Source organism: Sceloporus occidentalis, unplaced genomic scaffold, assembly GCF_023333645.1.
Source record: "Sceloporus occidentalis isolate IW3139 unplaced genomic scaffold, rSceOcc1.0.p SCAF_127, whole genome shotgun sequence".
Taxonomy (NCBI): domain Eukaryota; kingdom Metazoa; phylum Chordata; class Lepidosauria; order Squamata; family Phrynosomatidae; genus Sceloporus; species Sceloporus occidentalis.
Window position 1 is genome coordinate 2759925 of NW_028317107.1, and position 23792 is coordinate 2783716.

General features: G+C 46.0%; 1 protein-coding gene across 1 annotated transcript; it reads left to right on the forward strand.

Moving 5' to 3' along the window:
* The first annotated feature begins 4602 nt into the window (after positions 1-4602).
* LOC149281850 (protein transport protein Sec16A-like) lies at positions 4603-23672 on the forward strand. Its single transcript, XM_089498991.1, has 32 exons — positions 4603-8214; positions 8528-8643; positions 9093-9175; positions 9349-9487; positions 9796-9994; positions 10073-10253; positions 10895-11037; positions 11196-11257; positions 11372-11510; positions 11664-11903; positions 12109-12206; positions 12465-12546; positions 12694-12811; positions 12934-13045; positions 13133-13238; positions 13407-13547; positions 13729-13842; positions 13971-14175; positions 14303-14542; positions 14631-14713; positions 14817-14864; positions 15018-15166; positions 15435-15513; positions 15857-15916; positions 16055-16166; positions 16505-16642; positions 16787-16872; positions 17200-17271; positions 17707-17766; positions 18500-18577; positions 22593-22688; positions 23583-23672. The coding sequence occupies exons 1-32, from the start codon at positions 4603-4605 to the stop codon at positions 23670-23672; spliced, it is 7281 nt and encodes a 2426-aa protein (XP_089355117.1).
* The last annotated feature ends 120 nt before the right edge of the window (positions 23673-23792 follow it).

Consider the following 23792-nt stretch of genomic DNA (forward strand, 5'->3'; position numbering starts at 1 on the left):
AAATAACCTTTAAGACGCCTTTTCAGTTTCTACGGCAACAACCCATCGGCATACTTGGGAACTTTCAGAATGAACCGATCCTGAGAATCTTGCAACATTAACCCTTTAATAGACCATCATAAAGACTCCATGTAGTGACACGCCAAATGTGTTACCCTAACGGCTCTAGTGCCGGTCATCATGGAAACTTTGACTTGTCATTATTTAAAGGAGTCACCTGTAATCAAGCAGGGATATCAACCATAACTTCAGCTCCAGGTTACCTGACCCTGAGAATCTGCTCCTTCCTTCCCCTGAGATTGGGGCAAAAACCCCGAGGCTCAGAGGCAAACCCTGAGAGTTCCCGGGTATGGCGATGGGCGCTTGCATTTATATCACATTGCAATAAAAAAATTTTACACAAAAATGAGACAATATATTATTTTCTAATTTACAGGATGTTGTAAATTTGTCTTTGTCATAACAGCTTAAACGTTGTTTCATATAATTCCAGCAAAATTATTTTATAGAATACAATATGTTAATTTATGTAACTGAATGTAAACCAAAGTTCTTCAAAATATTTAGTCATATTTCTTCATATATACGGCGCAGAGGGCGCCTTCTCTTTTCTGGAAGCTGATTGGTTCAGGAAAGCTTAGAAGGTAGCGTTAGAAAAAAGGAGGGGCGTTCAGGGGGAAGCAGAAAAGTTATAATTAGTTTTAATGAATTCATTTAATTATGAGGTCCAATCCCTACATGACAATGCATTATTTCAAATAATATTTGGTTCCTGAGGTATTTTTTTCCCCCACCATCAAAATGGCCGACGACCCACGATTAGGCGACGTGTTGCGGGCGGTGCTCACGTGACCCCTGATGTCCGCGACAGAAACCCGGCCTTGACTGCGCCGCCGCAGCTGCTCTGTGTCCTGGTGACGCCATCACGTAAGGAGGTATGACGTAGGAATGTACACGTCGGCGAGCCGGATATCCAAGATGGCTATCTTTCCCTGTTCGGGGTAGTCTGCCCTACCGGTTGATTAGGCTTCTGAGTGAGGTCTCCAGGTGATCGGCGCGGGCAGTGTCTGTGAGGAGCTGTCAGGCTGCGGGTGAGTGGGAGAGAGGCCTCGAGGTCCGGCCGGGGACGACAGCCTGCATAGCAAGAGGGCAGGGGGCATCATCCGGGGAGACGGGGCCGGGCAATAGGGGCCTGGCTGGCTGGCTGTGAGTGTTTCAGGCTGAGTGGCTGAGTGTGTGAGTGTGTCAGGCTGAGTGTGTGTGTCAGGCTGAGTGTGTGTGTGTGTGTGTGTGTGTGTCAGGCTGAGTGTGTGTGTGTGTGTCAGGCTGAGTGTGTGTGTGTGTGTGTGTCAGGCTGAGTGTGTGTGTGTGTCAGGCTGAGTGTGTGTGTGTGTCAGGCTGAGTGTGTGTGTGTGTCCGGCTGAGTGTGTGTGTGTGTGTCTGGCTGAGTGTGTGTGTCTGGCTGAGTGTGTGTGTCTGGCTGAGTGTGTGTGTGTCGTGTCAGGCTGAGTGTGTGTGTGTCAGGCTGAGTGTGTGTGTGTGTCAGGCTGAGTGTGTGTGTGTGTCAGGCTGAGTGTGTGAGTGTGTCAGGCTGAGTGTGTGTGTGTGTGTGTCAGGCTGAGTGTGTGTGTGTGTGTGTCAGGCTGAGTGTGTGTGTGTGTGTGTCAGGCTGAGTGTGTGTGTGTGTGTGTGTCAGGCTGAGTGTGTGTGTGTCGTGTCAGGCTGAGTGTGTGTGTGTCGTGTCAGGCTGAGTGTGTGTGTCGTGTCAGGCTGAGTGTGTGTGTGTGTGTGTCAGGCTGAGTGTGTGTGTGTGTGTGTCAGGCTGAGTGTGTGTGTGTGTGTGTGTCAGGCTGAGTGTGTGTGTGTGTGTGTCAGGCTGAGTGTGTGTGTGTGTGTGTCAGGCTGAGTGTGTGTGTGTGTGTGTGTGTGTCAGGCTGAGTGTGTGTGTCAGGCTGAGTGTGTGTGTGTCAGGCTGAGTGTGTGTGTGTGTCAGGCTGAGTGTGTGTCAGGCTGAGTGTGTGTGTGTGTGTGTGTGTGTGTGTCAGGCTGAGTGTGTGTGTGTGTGTGTGTGTGTCAGGCTGAGTGTGTGTGTGTGTGTCAGGCTGAGTGTGTGTGTGTGTGTCAGGCTGAGTGTGTGTGTGTGTGTGTCAGGCTGAGTGTGTGTGTGTGTGTGTGTGTGTCAGGCTGAGTGTGTGTGTGTGTGTCAGGCTGAGTGTGTGTGTGTGTGTGTGTGTCAGGCTGAGTGTGTGTGTGTGTGTGTGTGTCAGGCTGAGTGTGTGTGTGTGTGTGTGTCAGGCTGAGTGTGTGTGTGTGTCAGGCTGAGTGTGTGTGTGTGTCAGGCTGAGTGTGTGTGTGTGTGTGTGTGTGTGTGTGTGTCAGGCTGAGTGTGTGTGTGTGTGTGTGTCAGGCTGAGTGTGTGTGTGTGTCAGGCTGAGTGTGTGTGTGTGTCAGGCTGTGTGTGTGTGTGTGTGTGTCAGGCTGTGTGTGTGTGTGTGTGTGTGTCAGGCTGAGTGTGTGTGTGTGTGTCAGGCTGAGTGTGTGTGTGTGTGTGTGTCAGGCTGAGTGTGTGAGTGTGTCAGGCTGGGTTTTTTTTTTAATTTTTTTACTTTATCCTCTGGTTACGCAGCATTTGTTGAGATACGTTATACTCGCTCTGTGCCCCCCATAATACCAGATGCTCCCAGGGAGTGATGTTAGACTGGAGAGAAAACTCGGCTTTATCCGGATAATCCGCTTGTTTTACTCGGTTTAGTTGTGCTGAACTTTTTTTTTTTAATATTAGCAGTTGAAATGTTATAATCAGTAATTCTTCCCGGGGGTGCGCTGTGCAGATAACGAGTAGACGCGACAGCCTTATGCTCTGTTTTGCATGATCCATACAGTACACACACACACACACACACACACACACACTGTGTATAACAATCTGCACGCATCTCGTCCTGGATCTGAATGAACTCACCGCTTATACCCCCCCCCCCCCACGCTGTAATGCCACAAGCCCCGAAACCTGTATTTGATGAAAGTATATGTGGTTGTAGCGATTGCATCTGTTATTTTATACAAAGATTTCAGGCTGTTGAATATGATTCTTAGCTTTCAGTTGGACTACAATTCCCAGCATGCAGTTCTACCCAGCTTGGTGCTGTTAGAGAGGTCCCTTAGGGGGGGCATTTGTTAGGGATACGCGGTGGTTCTCGTCTGATATAGAGCATATCTTGCCGGCCGTTGCGGTTCCGTGTAAGAAAAGATTGTCTCGTGTTTGCTTTTTTTTTTTTACTTGCAATGTTCCACGCCAGCAGCTAAAGCCTGTATTTGCTTTGAGTAATTCGATCAGCCTTATCTGGGTATTTCCATGGTGCCAACGACCTGCTCCGGGACTGTGTGGCTCCCAATGGGTTAATTTGCCATATTAAATTTGCTTTATATATATATATATATATATATATATATATATATTTTTTTTTTTTTTAGTTAGCCTTTTTTTTTTTCCCTGCCAAAATCAAGCTGTTGATGAGCGTTCCATTATATTTATTCACGTAGCGCCGGTGGATTCCGTGGCGCTGTTACCATAGAGTGCGATGAAACCGGACACTTTAAAAGGACAGTAACAGAAGAAGAGGGTCCTGCTCTTTGGGGAGGGAGGGGGTGGCTAAGCGAGACGGTAGAAGAGGACCGCTTGAGTGAGTATGAGATGATTGGAGCGAGGGTGATTTGGAGGAGGCTTTGCAGGAGGGCACGGCTTTTTCCAGTAAAATTCTGAATACATAAAGACTACATCTCCCATGATTCCATGGGATTTGTAGTCTCTCAGAGCCGCTGACAGCTGTTTACCGGTGATCTGGGGTTTTATTGGGGCAGGAGCCACTTCCCACGCTCCTGTTAGCGTTGCATGTCGGGCCCGCTCAGGTTCCCGGAGCTGACCGGTCGCTAGTTCCTGTTAGCATCCTGTTTTAATCTCCTGCTTGCTTTTAAATCATTACCTGGATTATGCGGCTCAGGCAAGCAAGCAAGCAAGCAAGCACACCCTGCTAGTGACTGCAGAAGCCAGAGGAGCTTTAGCTCGCCCCTTCAGTGAGTAAAACGGTCCTGACGATACTTCCGCGCTGCCGCTTGCCTTCTCCTGTATAGGATCCCGGCTGATCTTTGAATGTAACAGCGGGCCATAATTTCCAGTATAACATTTTGGTGGCCGCCAGTAGTGGATCTGGACAAATTTTATTTCATGAATTTAAAATCGGACCTGGTTCTGTTTGAAGTAATTTCGTTATTAGACGTGTAGTTTCCTCGGGATCGAAGGCTTATTGAATTTTATGAGAGTTTAATCTTTTTTAGACTGGATTAGTAGCCCCGGCTGCTGGGATTTGTTCAGAGATTTATTCCTGTAAATAATTTTCCAGTTGCTTGTAGACATTTGTTTTGAAATTAGATTGTTCTTGTTAGCGCTTTTTTCACTATTTTCCTTTTAATATATATATATTTTTTCCTTTTGCAGTTGGAAGAAAGTACACGTTTACTTGAAAATTGCGGGCATTGGCTTGAAAACACAAAATGCAGCCACCTCCTCAGACCGGCCCACCTGGGGCGTTTGGCTCCTCGCGCATGCCGATGACCACTAACGCTTACTGGCGTAAAAGGGCGCCTCCATCTGCTCCGGTGACCACGGCTTCTGTGCAGCCCGTCACTGACCCGTTTGCGTTTGGCCACATGACGTCGCAAAATATGTCAACGGGCAACGCGGCGACATCTCAGAACATGCTAGCGAGCAATGCGCCAAGAGGCGGCCTGCTGGGAATGGCGAGTTCGTCCCCGTCGCCGTACCCGCAGCCTCTTCCTGCTAGTTCTTCGGCTGGCGATGGTGCTCATGGTGGCCAAGGCTCTGTATCGCAACCCGTGAGTAAAGGGGGCCCTTTCGCCGGTGCGTCTGGGCCACCGGCCGGGAGTGGATACTTCACGAATAATGCTCCTCCTCGTCCTTCCGCGCAGTCCGGACACGGCCATCTTCCTCCTCAGCCTTTCCATTACATGGCGAGCGGACTTGAAAATGCTTTTTTGCCGTCTCAAAACCGATCCCAGAGTCGGCAGGGTCACCCTCCAGAACAGAATAATAGCGGAGCTGCTGCTGCTGCTGCCTCTTCTTTATCTTTTGTCCCCACACCACCGCAGCAAAGCACTGGCCCCTGGGTGTCCATGCCGGGCCCACCTCCTACCTCCGTGCAGAATTTCGCTCCACCTGCCCAAGCATCGGTGTACAATGCCCCATATTCCTCCCCTGCCTATTTAGAAGTATCTAATCTTCCTCCCCAGTCTGTTCTCCTTCCAAACGACCCAGCGTATGCGCAAGCACCCCAAAGGGTGGCACCTACCCAATTTCCAGGCAACGCAAATAACGGCGTCTCGCAGGGTGCTTCGCAGTTCAGCAGCATGCATCAAATGGATTATATGCACAGCCACAATCCCGAACAGAACAGCTGGTACAAGCAGCCTTACGAAGAACAGATGCATCCGCCACTAGTCAACCCTACCGCTGCAACTTCCGGGACTCGGTCGTCGGGGCCTGAGAACAGACCCCAGGGCGAATATGATAAAGCATCGTCCAGCCACAACCTCCCAGACACGGACTCCGGTACAATAGCAATGTTTTTTAAAGGGGACGAAGCGGAAAACGTAGAGATAATTTCATCCGAACATCATCACACTTTTAACATTCAATCGCATGATGCATCTCATTTCCCGAATACCGGACATATGGGTGGTGTGCCTTCATCGCAATCCCAAAGCTCTGGGGCGAATACACAGTCGCAGCCTCCGGTGGCACCGGGTCCCAGTTCCCCAAACTCTCAGTCCCGCTCAACCCAGAATTCCAGCAGCACTCAGGACTCACAGTCGGCACGGGCACAAGATGTCTATAGCGTTGGCAGCAATGTTGCTCTTGAAGCCATAGCGGATCCTCAATATGAAAACGTCGAGAATGTAGAATGCGTTCAAAATCTGGAAGTTCTCCCAAACGAGCCCAATATCGGCCTTTTCCCTCCAAGCGTTAGCTCGGATCTGTTCAGGTATGGACAGGCTGCTGGGCCGACCCAGGTGAAAAATGCCATCAACCCTACCGAAGGCGGCCCGAACTTGGAGACGCTCGATTGTTCGAGTCGTCCGGCTAGATCTGACAGTGTATCTTCAGGCTACAGTAACCTAAGTCACAGGAGTCTGCCAGCTTCCAACAGACCTCAAGAACTGGTCGGTACTTTTATTCAAAAGGAGAGCGGTAAGCTGGACAATGATCCCGCCAATGGCTTCTTTAAGCAAGTCGATTCTTCTCCCCTGGGTGGAGATGCTGGTGGTCAGAATATGGGCCAAAACGCTTTTCACGCCAACACGTCTCACCCACCGACACCAAGCCCACCTAAACCCACCGGGTTGTTTCAGACGAGCGCGAATAGCTCCTTTGAGCCTGTTCGATCTCATGCGGTGGGATTAAAACCAGCAGAGGTTGACCAAGCAAAAGGGGCTGGAGATGTAAGAGAGCATTATAACTTGCTACCCAGTGCTTCTCATGGAGTATCCATCCCAGCAGCTTCCCCTGGTAATATGGAACACCCTCCAGATAATATGGAAACCATTTTCACAGATAACTCGAATCTCTTCACCGCAAACAGTGCAAATGTTTTTAAGCCCATGGCAGGTCCATCGTTTGAGAGCATATCATCTCTGCTCGAGAAACGGCCGTCCTCCAGGGCTCACGGCTCGAACAAAAAGTGTGAAAGTCCAGCCACGACGCTGTGGGCTCAAGGGGAACTGCCTAATTTTGGAGGGAACGTACTTCTAGCTCCGGCGGCCCCGGTCTTGTACGCTCCGGCTAAATCTCAAGCGGAGGTTATCCAGCCTCCGGAAGATGGGTTGCCCGAACCGCAACCAGGCAGACAAGAGGTAACAAAATTTCAGGCAACCCCCGAAGAGCGCATTCCTTCTGAAAACCTCGAAAATCCTCCGAAGATCGGAGAAGACGAGCAAGTTCACTCCCAGGCAAGTTCAGGTTATGCTAGTTTGTTGTCTTCGCCTCCAACTGAAACTTTGCAAAATCAACCTGTTTTGATTGCTCCTCCAAATAAATCCTATAATCTGCTTCAGCCAATTAATTTCTCTTTGTCTTTACCGAATCAGGCCAGACTCGTGAATTCGGGGAAAGATTCTAGTGCTGAGGACAAGCGTATTCCGTCGAGTGGGGCTCCCACAACTAATCTTAATTCTGATCAAAGTGCACCGCTTTCTTTGATACAATCTGGACAGGTCGTAGATCCACCTTTACTTTCTATCTCATCGAATAATAAATCTGCCCCGGGTGTTGCTAATTTTCATGAACCTTTTCCTAATCCGGCATTAAATGTACCAATGTCGTCTTCAACTAATCAGGTCCCCCTGAATTTGGTCACAGAAGGTCAAAAGACTATGAAGGCTGAAAATACTCCTTTTGATTTTGTTAATAAATCTTCAGTTCCTGTGTCTGTTTCTACTGGATCAAATCTCCCACCGCGTACTGGAAATGGGGTCTCTGCTCCGCCAGTAACTAGTAGTGTCGGCTCTATCAATCGGACCAACAGTCAGGTGGAGACAACCGGTGCGTTGGACTTCACAGTTCCTCGAGCACCAGCCAATCACAACGCAAGCAATGGGGCAAACGTGGTCAACCACCCACCTGCGGGAGGCCCTGTACAGTCTGTCAATACCCAGAATTACCATCCGGGTCCTGATATTAACAAGCAGGGGTTTTATCGACAGGTTACTGACGACGTGCGGTCAAACCCTCAACGCGGTCAAGAAACATCCCATGTTTACATGGTTCCCGCGTCTCAACCAACGTCCGCCTCTGCTTCTGCTCAAATAACCTCCGGAGCAAAACCACAACAAGGTGAAAAGCAAGTCCCAGGTGTGCCGCAGCAAACCTCTTTACTACCTAATAGTGGCGGCGCTCCAGAGCCAGCTTCTAAATATGGACCATCTGAGCCAGCGCCGCTTCTTGTTCAGCACACAGCGGCCACATCAGCACCGGTAAACCTCAACCATACAGCTGGGTACGCTGAGCCACCGAGACCACCGCCTTCCCATACTCCTCAGCAAGCAGACCCCTATTACTACTACAGAGGTTACAACGCTTACCCACCTGCCTACCCCCAACAATACCCACCTGTGGATCCCAGATCTCATATGTACTATCAGGTAAGACACCTTTTTTTTGTTTTTTTGGTTATTACCAGTGTTTATTGGCACAAAGCAAATAGAATTTTCAGGCTAGTATAAGTGCTTGGGGGGTGATTTTTTTTTTGCTACTTGAGTCTATTTTGCCCGTCTTTTTTTTTTTTTTCTCTCACTTCGAATAAAATATTTTTACAAAGTTAAAATAGTTTCCATTCTATGGTCCCATACAGCGCCACTAATGAAGAATGCACATTAAAGCCCGTGTATAACCGAGATATAAATTGCATCAATCCGTAGAGATTTTGGCCGTTATATAGGATATTGTATTTTGCAGGATGCCTACGCAGCATATGACCCTTCCTACAGGCAGTACCCAGGGAAGTATCCGTACCCGGAACCAGAACGGCCCAGCTCCCGATCCAGTCACTGTTCGGATCGTCCATCTTCACGGTATGTTTGTGAAAATGGCTGCGTTGCTTGTTCGGTGCGTATGATGCGGGTATTCTTCGTTCTTTTTGCTGTAATAATGTGCGCAGACATTAAGGCACGGGTTACAGACTCTGTAACTATAACGTGGCCGATGCCCATTCAAGAATCTGATGGCTCCATGCACGCATTTGCTCTGTTAGTAAATCAGATTAAAGCTCATTATAATACAAAGTGAGCTAACCTTCCTGGTTTTGCTGTTTCATTGCAGTGAAACATTTCCTTTAACATGTACAGTTAACAAGCCTCTGAGCTCCGGGCTAACCATTGTCCAGCTCTGAGTCCGTAAGCCCAAGAAGGTCCAAAGATTTTGCAGTAATATTAAACTGACCTACGTATATTTGCCTAAATACAGATGTTTTTGTGCTGGATCTGAAGTCATCCTTTTAAATGTGTTTGTGTTCCTCCTACAGACAGGGGTACAGTGCTAAGGGAGAATGGAGTGCGCCCAACAGTTACTATGCGGACTACTACCAGAGCCAGTATGAATATGGAGGTACAGTCGCGTGCATTTGTGAATCTTTATCGGGTGGTTCTAGATGTATTTACGTGCGACTGTGTCTCCTCCAAAATGAATTCTGAGAAGGAGCAGTCTTCTGGGTGATATTGGGGTGTCTCTCGGTTCTTCCTTGGATGGTGAAATGACTTGCTTCCCTGTTTATGTTTAAGCAGACCCTGCTCGTTGGGACCGCTATCCCGGAACGTACGATCCAGGATATAGAGACCCCAGGAGCAATTACTGGAGTTACATGTACAGAAGCCAGGAGGACCCGTACCAAAGAAAAGCCCCATATGCCTACCCCAGCAGGTTCGTATCCCAGGACAAAAAAATGCTCCGCAGGGAAAAGATTCTTATATGTTTGGGCTGTGGGAAAGGTAATCGTTTACACGCCTCAGGTATGCCATTGGTTGGGACTTAGTGGGTCGTAATTGTTTGGTAGAAAGTGGGTGGTTGCAGACATGTCCTCCTACTCAGTTGTCATGCGCTCCTTCTGGACAACCATGGTAGATGGCCTTCAGCCTTTGGTTGTTAAGAGGCTCCCATGGTCCTTGAGCACCTATAATGTAAGTCTGTCATCCCTTGCATAAAACATAAAACTCCCTGTCTTTAAACAGATATGATGTGTATGAAGACCGTTGGCAATATGACCCTCGTTACGTTGGTGGCTTTGATGAAGAAAATGAGCCCCAAAGAGACCTCGCCAAAGATGACTTTGACCGCCGCAGCGTACACAGCGAGCATTCAGCGCGTAGCCTGCACAGCGGACGCAGCGCTCACAGCCGACGGAGCAGCTTCAGCTCCCACTCGCAACACGTGAGTGCTGTAATCATTTCAGATGTGACTTAAAGAGCAGAACCAGAACCTATCGCTTACAACGCTTTCTCGTTTCAGAGCCAGATTTACAAAAGCCAGCATGACCTCACTGCCAACGCATACGATCCCCAGTTTCCGAATCCCCCGCCTGCTGAATACCCCTATGGGGTGTATCCGAATGATTATACCAACCAGCAGTCGCTGGACACATATCCGTACGGGTACCAGACCAGCACGGAATGGCAGCCGGTGGAGCAAGGTAATCTTCTTTTTCTTCATTGTTGTGTGGAAGACTTGTGATATCTGTAGCACGGTTTCCAGATTTCAGGCCCGTTTATCTCGGGACCGATATCCGGGAAATTATTTTCTTGGAAACATTCAAAAATTTTGTTTGCATGGAAGCCAGAAGCTATGGTTCCTCGAGTGTTCCTGCTTGAACTATTTTGGAAATAGTTTTTGCCCCATAATATAAATGTTTTCAGGCAGCTGCATATCAGCCGTTTGTATGAGTTCTCGCTCTGTTATCTGATCCCCGATCTACTAAAGAAACCCCGACTCCTTATCATACTGCCTGTGGGAAACAATAGAATGACTCAGTTTTAATCACCCAACCGAACTCTCTGATTAATGAAAGTCTATGGAGAAATCGACTTAATTAGCATTGCCATAAAGCGTCAGCTCAGTGTGGTGCTTGAGCTGGGAAAGTCACCCGAAATATCACATGACTGATAACAATGGCGACCTCCAGGTCTGCAGATAAGGGGGTATATTACTGTATACAGCGCCGGGGGGTAATGCTTAAGGAGAAATAGGTAGAGTTATTTTAATTTGGTTTGTAGGTTTTTGTCGTGGCTGTTCGGAAACAACCTTTTTAATGCTACATGATGTGTTTCCTTCTAGTTCCTTCACGGCCGGTCACCCCGGAGAAGTTTGGTAGCCCCCATGTTTGCGCCAGGTTTGGTCCTGGGGGTTTCCTCATCAAAGTACTCCCTAACCTACCTTCGGACGGACAACCAACTTTAGTTGAGATCCATACCATGGAGGTAACGTAATTCTACTGCTGAATTGGAAGCTACTGTTCTGCAGATACAGTCCGTTCTGCGTAGACAGAAAACCCTTATTTATTTTTCTTTTGCATGCTAAGAAAAGTATATTTTCATTTATTACCACTAAATCCAATTTAATTATGATTATTCTACAGGTCGTTATGCAGAACAGTGTCGAACGGGAGCAGCTGAGATCGTTCCCTGGTCCTTTGGTGAAGTACGTTTTGGTTTATCATACAGCACAGTAACGCTTTATGAAATCCACTACTGAAGGTCCAAATCATGAAGAAGAAAGCTTCTAGCCATTCCGTGTTTCTCTTTCTCCTTGCAGGGATGAAACTCATAAAGTTGACGTCATCAATTTTGCCCAAAACAAAGCCAAAGAATGTTCGCAGAACGAGAGTTTGTTGGACCAGGAATCGGCACGACTGCTCTGGGACTTCGTCGTTCTTCTGTGCAGGCAAAACGGGGTAATTAGGATTGCAGTTTATGTCTGGAAGGTTTTGTCATTTAAACCCCTTCCCTCTGTAGTATCTCCATCCAGCTGATGGGTTCTTCATTCTTCTTCAGTCCTTCAATTGTGGTTCACATATAAATATATTTGTCTTTTTTTTTGTTCGTAGACCGTTGTAGGGACTGATATAGCTGAGCTCCTCTTACGAGAGCACAAAACTGTTTGGCTTCCGGGGAAATCTCCAGACGAGGCCAACCTGATCGATTTCACCAACGAGGCTCTGGAACAAGAAGAAGAATCCGGTGCCTCTCAGCTCTCGTTCCTCGCGGATATGTTACCGAGCGAGGGGAAGATGCTGGAGAAAGAGACAGAGAGGTTCAGGGAACTGCTGCTGTTTGGACGTAAAAAGGTGATCCTCCTAACCATAGAGACAAATCTGGCTGCTGTCCTTTCGTCTGTTGGAGGTCACCCTTGAGCTTTGCGCTCAGACTCCTTGGTTTCATTCAACTTCATTCCAAGTTATAAATGTTTAATGTTTTGGAACATGACCCCTTCCGAGCTCAGCCGTCTCGCTTGTTGTCTCTTCTAATACCAGACGTTTCACTCCTCCACAGGACGCCTTGGAAACGGCCATGAAACACGGGCTGTGGGGTCACGCATTGCTTCTCGCCAGCAAAATGGACAGCCGGACGCACTCGCGAGTTATGACCAGGTAATAACGCAGATGCTGCTCCATGCATTAATATTATTTGGTTGACAATTAACTATGTATCATATTTAGCTTCCCTCTTTTAACTAATCGGTATGCCTTTGGGGCAAATGGGGCAAATCAGCTTCCAGTTATGTACGGAGGGGTTGTTGGGCAGATAGGGAAGACTTTGCTACATGTTGAGTGTTTCAACGGTGGGGCTGTGGGCTGAATTTGTAATTTCACTTAATCGTAATGTGTGTTTTCTGTTTTTATATCTAGGTTTGCCAACAGCCTCCCAATTAATGATCCCCTACAGACGGTTTATCAGCTCTTGTCTGGACGGATGCCAGCGGCAGCCAATGTAAGACTCAAAATCAACAGCTTGGATAAGAAATGAAGGCGATGCTTGTGTGTTTTATATAAAAGCTTGAAATTTTTTTTTTTTTTTTTTATGGGCTACATTTTCTAACATTTGGTCTATAATAGAATCCCTTTTTGGTTGTTGCAGTCCTGCGGAGATGAGAAATGGGGAGATTGGAGGCCTCATCTTGCAATGGTGCTCTCTAACATTACCAATAACTTGGAAGTACCGACGAGGACTATGACCACCATGGGAGACACATTAGGTACGTGTGTAACATCTCGACCTTATTGCAACATTGCCATAATTTATGATGATTTTCAAATGTAACAAATGTGTATTGTCTTTTTTTTTTTTTTTCTGTCCGGTTTATTGTCTCGTCTTCAGCTTCTCGAGGTCTGTTGGAAGCCGCTCATTTCTGTTACTTAATGGCTCAGGTTGGCTTTGGGTTCTACACAAAGAAAACTACAAAGTTAGTCCTCATCGGCTCCAATCACAGGTAAGAACCCCCCAAAAATGTTTTAATCTTCTGTATGCACTACCTGTGTTCCCTATTGGCATTTATTGGGTTGTTTTCTTCTATTAGCTTGCCTTTTACAAAGTTTGCTACCAACGAAGCCATCCAGCGAACCGAGGCTTATGAATATGCCCAGTCTCTGGGTACCCAAACCATCTCGCTTCCTAATATTCAAGTAAGTGCCCTTTCATTCTCTCTGTCAAACTTCTGGCTATATCAGAAAAAAAGGGAGAAACGTGTGGTTTGTGCATTTCCCACAGGAATGGACGATATGCCTACTTCTGCTCTCGTTATTAGAATGGCAGATTTAGTAACAACTGTTGCTTTTTCTTTTTTTCTTCAGGTTTTTAAATTTGTCTACGCTTGCCGGCTGGCCGAGAACGGTCTCTCCGCTCAGGCGTTTCATTACTGCGAAGTGATTGCCAAGACCGTTCTGAAACACCCGTCTTATTACTCTCCGGTGCTTGTCGGCCAGCTGCTTGAGGTAAAACCTCATCTAGATGTCTTCTGCATTCTGCATACACCCTCCACACCCCAAAAAAACATATTCTTCTAAAATGAGGGTTTTTGATGAAATAAGGTCTTACAACAGCTGGAGAAAAGGGCAGATTATATTGGATAACGGCTCTTACCTGTCCGTTAACCCTGTGTTTCCTGACTGACAGGTGTCCTCCCATCTGAGATTCTTTGACCCTCAGTTGAAGGAGAAACCGGAGCAGGAAATGTTTATCGAGCCGTCCTGGCTACTGCGTCTCCGCCACCTGGACATGCAGATGAAGGTAACCTACGTCGCTGGTTGGAAACCACATCCTCTGACGTCCATGCGTGGAGACATTTTAGCTTAATTAGGTTTAAGGACCTAGTGTATTTGTTAACAAACCAACTCCTATCCGATGTTCAATTCTAGCAAGGGACCGTTGTGTACAACACCGGCAGGAGCACCCCTCAGCAGTACGCCTGCAGCACGCCGAGCTCCGAGATGGACCGCGTCAGCCAAACCGACGGCGTGGCGGCCCCTCACGATGCGCCCGTCCATACAGATAATCCATTACTGGCAACGTTTCTGCCCAGCATGATGCCAGAAGTCCAGGGTGTTCAGCTGGCGACACCGGGTAAGAAACTCTGATATTGAGTGATGGATCTGTTTAGTATTCAGTGGTTACAGATATCCAGGTATTGAGGGACCTTTGTGTTATGAGGGTAATAAAGTTCTGCAGTAATGGGGTTTTTCTTCTGTAGGTCCTGAAAATCCACCTTTTACTTACCAACCTCCTGTGGCCAGCGAACCCTCGTATCCAGGTACCCCACAGTCTGTTGCCCCTGCATCTGCTTTCCCCCCTCCAGTCAGTGGACAGGGTTTTGTTCCCTACAGCGACAAGCAGCCACCTGCCTACACGGCGCCTGTGACCAGTCCTTTAATGCCTCCTACCCCACAGCCCATAGAATATCCCCCCCAGGAGCAGTGGAGCCAAGATCCCGGTAAGTTGGCTACTACGGCTACCATTCATTTCCCATTTGTTGCAAGAATCAAGGAGAAAACATATCCGTTTACACTTATTTAATTTAGGCGTTCAGATGATTCCCCAGGGGTCGCCTACCAAAATGGTTCATGACTCGGGATTCGATTTTTACGGAGAAATGGCTAAAATGGTACGTATCGGTTTTATTTCTCGTTTTTTATAACGCGATCGCAGTATTCTAGTCTGACACCCAGCTGCTTGACTGATTCACGATTTCCATTGCGTCCTAGCAGGCTCCGGGTCAGCGATCCAGAACTGTTTCTCAGTCGTCGTTACACATGGTACGTTCCCTGCCACCAAAAACAGGCAGGGTCACTGGGTGCAGGCAACGCTAAATATGCTCTAGGTTTTTTTTTTTTTTCTAGGTTATTCTACATCTAGATTGTTTGAACGTATCTTGTTAACGGTGTCTGTCTTGTTTTGTTTTTTTGTAGCGGAGGACAAGAACCACCTCTGAATCTTCAACCCACTCCATAGGGTCGGGAAGAAGAAGTTCGGTTGGAATGCAGCCATCGCCACCCCCTCCATCCATCCCTGAAGTAGACAGACAGGAACCCAAAAAGGAATCTAAAGCACACATGACGTCTCAAGGGGTACATACTCGTTATGCCCCGTCCGGCTGCGTTACGTAGGCGGTCTTGGATGTGGGGGTCCTATATACTTTAATATACGTAGATTATTTATTGAGTAGATACTCTTTCAGCAAAATGTGCTAATAGTTTTTATTATAATTCACTTTGAGAAACTTGTACATCTTCTCGTCCTTTCTTTTAAATGATTTGCATGTTTAACCCGCTCTCACTGTTGCTTTACTGGGTTTTTTTCTATTTTTTTTTCTAGGGTGGTAAAAGTTGGTTTCCCCTGAAAATCGGCTGGCTGATGGGAAAAGGCAAGAGCGAGGCCCACCTTCCAGATGACAAGAATAAATCTGTAAGGACCAGACGCTGGAACGAGGGAAATGTTTAATGTCTCCCGGCTGCGGTCGGGCTCTGTGTCCCACTATAGCCGTGATATGTCACAGCGAGGACCGGCGATCTAATCCTCAATGTGGCCGGCAGTCAGCCCTGTGTATCGACTTCCCCTTCCAGTTCCCTTCTGTAGTGTGTGTGTGTATGTATGTGTGTGTGTGTATGTATGTGTGTATGTATATATCTATATCTATATATATAATACACACACTCTGTCTCGCTGTGTTGGATGGAACTGGTGCAGCCTGTATTATACGGCACAGGATACTCTCGTATATAGTAACGTTTCCTCTGTGTTTTCACAGATCGTGTGGGATGAAAAGAAGCAGCGGTGGGTTAACATGGACGAACCTGATGGGGAAGAGGCGAGTGATTTTTTTACCTTCTGCGTCTAACGTTTGCACCCAGAAGGCCGTGTGAAATTCTCCGGGTGGTCCGGGTTTGTGTGGCTATTTAAACATACAGAATATAGAGAAACAATTCATTTTTTTCCCCCCCTCTAGAACAAGCCTCCGCCACCTCCCCCGTCCACTATGCCTAAGAGACCCCAGAACATTCCCCCTGGCCCAGGCGGTCCACCCAACCCCTCCGTCAACATGTTCTCCATCCGAGCAGGTAACTATTACTGGGGTATTACTAAGGCTTTTTCCAGATGGTTCTTGCCTCTAGCACAGATTTAATGTACGCTACTATTATTTTTCCTTAGTTTTTCTCAGTTTTATCCACACATAAAGTTTGCATTCTTTTCTTACCCTGGCATTGTGGAAGCTCTGCAGGAGCAAAGACATTAATTATTAATAAATATATATATATATATATATATATATATATATATATATATATATATATATATATATATATATATATATATATATACCGGTGTGTGTGTGTGTGTGTATAATATATATATTATACACAGTGCTGGCCTTGTAAATTCTGCCTTTCTCTTGTAGCAGGAACGAGGGGTCGCTACGTTGATGTCTTAAACCCAAGTGGAAGCAGAACCTCCAACCCTGTCCCTCCACCCGCCGATCTGTTTGCCCCTCTGGCCCCGATGCCGATGCCCGCCAATCTGTTTGTTCCAAACGCAGGTACGGATGACTCTTACCCCGAAGCGGAGTCTAGCGCACAGACGGGGTTAATGGATCGCGCAGCGTGTTGGGAGACCGTCACGTGGTGTCATGCTCCAGTCTGGATACGATTTGATTTCTTGCGCTTTTTTTCTTTCTTCGTAGTTCCTGAGCCGGAGCAGCCGATGGAAGCCAGCGGCGCTGAAACGGCGCAACCCAGCGAGCCAACTGGCTACCATGCCCAGTCACAGGTATGGATATGATAAACGTACCGTCCCACCTGGTGTACGCTTTATTAACCCCCTTAAACTTCTTATTTTAATGCGGAAGCAACCGTCTTAACTTCCTGTTGTCGGTGTTTGTTTGATTTATCCACTCACTGTATTAGCCTCTACTGCTTCTGCTGGGAGGCTGTTCCACTTATCTACCACCCTATCAGCCACCGACCCTCTCCTTTTAGATGATGGCCTTCTCTTCTACCGTTTCTCCTGATTTGGAATAAACTTGTCCTTTGTATGCTGAAAGCTCTGAAGGGGACAGTTCCCTTTAAATATTTTATATGACTCTCCTGTTTGCAGCTTTCAAATACAGCTTCCTTTCCCCCGGGAGCCGATGTCACAGGTTCCAACGAGGAGAGCCCACCAGGAGAGGTAAGAGACCTCGTCCCGGGTGACGGACGTCCCCCCGATCACCGCTAGCCCTAACGCGCATCATGTAACTCGCACCATGTTCATTAATGCCTTCGCTCGGGTTACCGGCCCTTTAAACCCCCCCCCCGATGAATTCCCTACAAAAATGTGTCCCCAGCTTGATATCTTTTACCCACGAATGATTGTCCCTGAAATCTAATAACGCAAAAGCATCCCAGAAATGCCGTATTTTACCCCATTTTCATTTTCTGTTGCGTGATGGCGTTTCTTTAAACTCGCTTGGAGGTTTTTTTATTAATATTTTGATTTTTTTTTTATATTTTGCTGTGTAATTTTATTTTGAATGTCTTGAGGATTGTTCGGCACGAGACAGTGACGCGCATGTCCATCTTTTATTTTTTGTGTGTGTGTTTTTTTTGTTTGTTTTTGCCGTAGCTTTCTCGATCTAGTTCTATGAGTTCCTTATCACGGGAAGTAAGCCAGCATTTTACACAGGTACATCTAGCTGGCCCCCAAAAACCCCCAACGGTCTTGCACTTTATTTTATAACTAATCGTGCTTGTTGCCTCTTCCTAACCCTACGAAGCTTGTAAGGAAACTCCTTTTTCTATTTTTGTTCTTTATTTTATTTATTTTTCTCTGCACCTATTTAGCAGATTTTAGGCATCTTTTAGACTTTAAGAAACAAATATATATATATATATTTTTTTTTTAAAAGGACTATTTTAAAAGTTTAGCAGCTTTTCACCCGTTAATTAATCCAGAGAACAGACTGACGGGATATTAAGTTGTTTCCCTCCCTGCCCCGAGACCTCATCCAAAGATCCCCCACTAATCCATTAACCCCGCACTGGTTTTCGAGATGCTTCTGCATGCTGTTTCTGGTTTGTGTTCATTCTCACACTGTGCATGATGTCATCTGAGCTTGTGATGATGTAAAACAGGAATGCTTTTTGCGTGTATTATAGCGCTTTACTTATGTTCGCAGTCTGCTGCAGAAGGGCTTTGCCTGCTCAGGGTCAATATAAATCTAAAAAATTCTAATAATAAAAAAATAAAATAAGACCCGAATTACTAAGATATAGTGATCTCCCTGTAAACGCAGCTGGCCCCCTCTGCCACGGTCTGCTAAGTGCAAACACGGGGTATATTGATACATGCAAAGCCCTTACACGGAACAGGCTGATCATTAAAAGACAGCGGTTACATGTTCTGTTGTATCCTTCAGGCTCCGGTTAACACGGCACCCGTCTCCGCTCCTCCTGCCGGCACGGTCACTTTCTACAACCCGTCTAATTTTGCACAAGTAAGTGAAAATCTATAAAGCGTCGCTGCGTGCGTTCCGGCGCCGGCCCGCCAACAACCCTGCTGTACCTCCAGTGGGGTTTGAAGGGTTAAATGAGCGGATATCGTTAGAGGAATGCTAAAGGCATAACCCCTCACCTCACCGGGGTTTGGGCCGTTATGCCAAATTTTCTTCTATCCACCTCCGGTGGGGAAACTGGGAAGGGGGTTATTGTCGGGCGTAGCGGGGGGGCCATTAATTATTGCCTTCTGTCTAAACTGTCGGCAATATTTTACAGAACCTCACAGCGTCCCAACTTCTACCCCTGGTATCACTCAATGTGTGTCCCAGACAGCGGAGAATGAAATCGGCACTGCGGTGCAAAATCGTGACTGCCCTGCAAAAATTGGGACAGTTGAGAGGCATGAAACCTGATTTTGTACTTTTTTTTTTTTTTTTTTCTGCCCTGTAGATTTAATTTTTCTATGTATTTTAATTTTTTTCCTCCAGCCTTCCGCCGCCGCCGGAGGAGCGAGGCCCGGCCGACTCGGTCAACGAAAATACCCAACGCTGAAGTAGTGTCTCTGCCGTGTGGCCACGCAAAACATTTCAAAGGCGTTCTCCCCGTGGGAAGCGCACGACCTTCTCTCCTGGCTATGGAGCTCCGTACCTTTTTAGACTTTTAGATTTCGTGAAACCAGTTGGAACCTGGCAAACGTTCTTAAGATTACCGGGTTTTCCAGCATCGATCGTCGCGTAACCCTTTCACGGCTGAACTGAAGAGGTTGGCAATTACAAAAAAAAAAAAAAGATTCCAGCGGTGAAAAACATTCTAATTCTAGGAGGTTTTGGACAATGTGGAGTGTGTCATTCTCATTTTCGTGGCCTTTGAATTTCACTTATAGAACGATGAGTTACAGCTGGTTACGGGACCCCCCCCCCCCCCATAACCAAACGTACATAATGTTCGCCTAGATTGTCAGTTTATTTAACAAAATTAGTTACAGCAAACAAACCCTGTTATTAAACTTTTTCTGAGAGCGCCGGTAGCGTTTGCAGTGGACCGCGGACCCTCCTGGCAATGAAAGAGTCAATTCGCCACCCAATAAGAAATAATACAAAAAAACAAAAAAAAACCTGTGACTAATTTGCATTAATCCGAATGATTTTATCCGCTAGTATGTATGTAAGAGATACCTGTATAGTCTCGCTGTATTATAGTTCTGTAGCCCGTCTCCTGCTAAAGAGGGTTCTAGATTTCATTATAGGATCGCCTGGCAGTGAAGGGGTTAAGACTCTCTTTCTGATTACATGCGATTTCTTTCTTTTTTTTTATGTGCAATATGATTATCCTATTCTTTAATATTTTTTTTTATTTTTATTTTTGGAAATTGTAATTAAACCGCTGGCAGACTGTTCTACTAAGAAAATCGAATTTATTCCGGGGCTAAAATCTTAATTCAATCATTCATTTTATCTCGCATATATGTATTCACACTCTTTGCTGGCTGAGGATCATGGGAGGTGTTGTGGATTTTCATGGTGGCTTCTCCTGGCTGGTGGTAACCGCAGATCTGCCGAGTTTAGCTATTCAGAGAATAATTTTATAAATTTATATATATAGTTTTACACGCAAATAGTCAAAACGTCAATCACAAATTAAAAAATTTAAAATAAACTAGTAATTACAGAAGAAGTAATACATTTTTCCCAATAATCAACATTTATTATTATTACACAATTATAAAGATTGTTTTATTCTTTAAATTTAGTCTGTATTGCACCCCCCTTGTATGCAGTGACTGAGGGCCCTGTCTCCCCTACATGACATCATCACCCTGGCGTTCTAGGTTTAAAGTGGGTTTCCATCATAACCAAGTTACACCTTTTCCTGAAAAGCGTGATTCCCTCTCTGAATTTTTCTAGGTTGTCTGCAACGCATTCTTAAAAAAAATAAAAATATTTTAATTTATATTTTTTTGCCCAATAATTGTAAATGGAATTTGATGTTTTGAATAATTTCTGCTGGTCTGTAATTAAAATCTGGATTATGTGACCTCCGTGAAAGCTCTGCCCCTTTCTGATGATATTTTTCTGTTTCAGGCTTTGAATTTGGGTCGATCATAATTTACAAGTTTAAACTAAATTCGACATTTTTAGTGATTTGATACCCGCTAATTTTTACAGAAAATTCCATAAGCGACTCGTTCCACGAAGAATAAACGCTGGCTGTTGGCGGTTACGTGTGTGATAGGAAATGTCAGTGGGTTCCTTTTTCATAGGGTGATTTTATTGGTTGCCATGGTGATAACACCACTTCTCACCCTATGCTCCTGAATCACATTTATATGAGAGTCCTTACACATAATACAGGGCCAGTTCAGCCTCTCTTATATATTATACAGGGCTAGCCCAGCCTCTGAACTCTCCTTTTAGTGAATAAGCCCCCAACCCTGTGTGTTTTGAATTGTGCTGAAGAGAAAGGAATCTCTTCTTTCATAAATATTTGAAATGTGTAAATATGCTGGTGTTTTGACCTGCACAATGTATAGATCATAACCATTTTCTCCTTGGAGATATTGTGTATGCGCAGCAGGTATCTTTAACACTGCCATGAAAAAAAAAAACACTTAATTCCTTTATGAGCCAGAGCATTATGGGAATTGTAGTTAAACAGCCCGCACGTCTCCAAGAAAAACTGTGTAATGTATTAACCCTTTCAGTGCCAGGTCGATCCCCAGTCCTGTTCCTGCACCTCTCCCGGCCGCATCATGGGTGGATAGGGAAGTAGGGCTAAAAAATCTCTCCTGTAGGGACTGAAATATGGATGGATGTTTTGTTTTTTAAAATAAAATAAAAAACTTTAAAAAAAAAAAAAAGGGTTGTGCTTCGATGCCCCTCAGGGCCACTATCTGTGTCTGGGTGTCAGCTGTGACCTGTGATCGGCCCTCCTTCCCCAGGATAGGTAAACGCGTTTCGCTTCTCTAGAATTTCATGCGTGTCTTTTAATGTAGGCTGCCGATATATATTTTGCATTGACGTCCGTAGGCCAGGACGCTGCTATTTTCCTAAGAAAGTTGTTTTAATTTGAAAATGTAAATTGCTAAATAAAATATTTTGCGCTCTGAAGCACTTCCGATCGAACCTTTTATTTTCCGCCCTGTAGTTTCCAAAAAGTATGTTTTTATATTGATGTAAAAATGCAATAGAATTTAACTTTTAATAGTTAAACGCAACGTGTGTTGGTAGGCGCAGGGCGGACGCTTTCTCCCGTATAAAATAAATACAGGCTGAATATACCAGAATATGGAAAGGTAATAGCTGACGCATTTCGCACTGACGACGCGTATCTTCCCTTCCATTCCCATACAGCGGAGCTACGATGGGTAGTGTATGGCATTTCATTGTTGCAGACTCTTTCAATGACAAAATATTTTACTTTACTGAGGGGGTGCTAGAGAAATGGAACAGCCTCCCAGCTATATTGGTAGAGGCTAAATCATCCCACGCGTTTTGCACACTCCTACCCACAGCTGCTGATGAGATCAAGAGCAGAGACATTTGTTAATTCTTCTTTTTATGTAAGCTTGGAAATACTTTGCATACACTTTGATCTATACATTTGCTAAAAAGGTATCTTGCACAACGTATAGATTCTTTTAAATCCTTGTTACCGTTACATTTAATTTATACCTTTTATCTCATTAACATTACAGTATGTCATGGCTTCCCTACACTCCCTGTAAATTTAACTTTTTGGAGATTTTTAAATGGTTTTACAACCCAACCCAGCACTCAAAAGATTTAAAAACCCATTCAGCGATGGGTGTAAGAGTCCTCTGTCCACCAGGGGCCGCTGTGCGCACAGATGTTACTGGAGGATGTAATGAAGACCTCTGTCCACCAGGGGCCGCTGTGCGCACAGATGTTTCTGGAGGATGTAATGAAGACCTCTGGCCAGTAGGGGCCGCTGCCCTCCGCTCTGACTGGCTTCTAGCTGTCTCTATGGCGTTGACTTGTTGCTTCTGGTTACCAGGAGCCGGGATGTGGAGCGGAGGCTGCTGGAGAGGACCTTCCAGGCCGAGCCGGCGGACAGCGGCACACAGGCCCGAACTGGCGAGCCAAGACCACGGTAAGAGGGCTACATAGACATGGGCTGCTGGATGAGGGAACCGCCTATTGGCTGTGGGGTCCTGGTGTCTGTGGCTGCTGGGTGGGCACCTTCTTACTTGTGGGACCCTGATATCAGTAGCTGCTGGGGAAGGGGGACCCTATTACCTGTAGCACATTGGTGTCAGAACCTCAGCCATCTGTGGTCATAATGTAGACTTTCAGGACTCTTAAAGCCAGGACTTCCAATATATAATAACACCCACCTCCTTAATTATACGAGTTCCACCTAAAATACCAGAACAGGTAAATAGATATAGAAGTTCTTAAATATAATTTCATTGTGGATGTTCTGACTCTAGTGCGTAGCGCACAGCATACACCAGGCATCCCAATTCTGACTCTGTGACCGGTGCAGGACTCAAGGTAGGGGTTTGCTGTAAGTGACCCCAAACTTTCGAACGCTAGTGTACTTCTCATGAACCCGCGTTTCTGGAATATATAAAACCTCCCAGACTCTGCGGGAGGCTAAATGGGGCAGGTGATTAGAACTATTCTCCAGTGTGCCCCATGACAGTCTTCGCTTGTAGCCATAGGAACCGGTAAATACGCTTACAGCCAAACTAATGTTTAACGAGCCATTTGGAAACAGGACGGACGAGACGGAGATCTCTTATCCAGCTGCAGCTTCATCGACATCTTGAAAGAAGAAGAAACAAATCTGATCTGAAGCCTGAGGTCCGGCGTTGGGTTGAATCGCTTGTGTTGATTTCTGGTTGTACTAATCTCTAGGCGTTTCTATATTTTATTATTTATTATTATTATTTTTTTTATTTTTTTTTAGATACGTTTGTTTCGAGAGCCGTTCCGGCAATGAAGCTTGAAGTCTCCTGAACGTCTATCCTGCTGTCAACAGAGGGGGCTTCGTTTCAACGGATCTACCGGCTATATAACCAAGGCGTATTCTTTTAAGAGCCGGGTCGATGGTTCGCCCGCAGACGTCTGACCCTCGTAGGATTTGTTACGATGCCTATAACGATGGATCAGCCGAAGCGCGTTACTCCGATTCCTGATGATGGAGAGTCGCTCCTGGGGGTTCGTGAACAGAATGAGATTTGTGACCTGG

What these genes read in the sequence shown, in the direction of transcription:
- LOC149281850 (XM_089498991.1), top strand. Translation starts at nt 4,603, where the DNA reads ATGCCGATGACCACTAACGCTTACTGGCGTAAAAGGGCGCCTCCATCT. An exon ending in GATCTCATATGTACTATCAG is followed by an intron (nt 8,215 to 8,527) that starts GTAAGACACCTT and finishes TGTATTTTGCAG; the next exon opens with GATGCCTACGCAGCATATGA. An exon ending in TTGTCGGCCAGCTGCTTGAG is followed by an intron (nt 13,548 to 13,728) that starts GTAAAACCTCAT and finishes CCTGACTGACAG; the next exon opens with GTGTCCTCCCATCTGAGATT.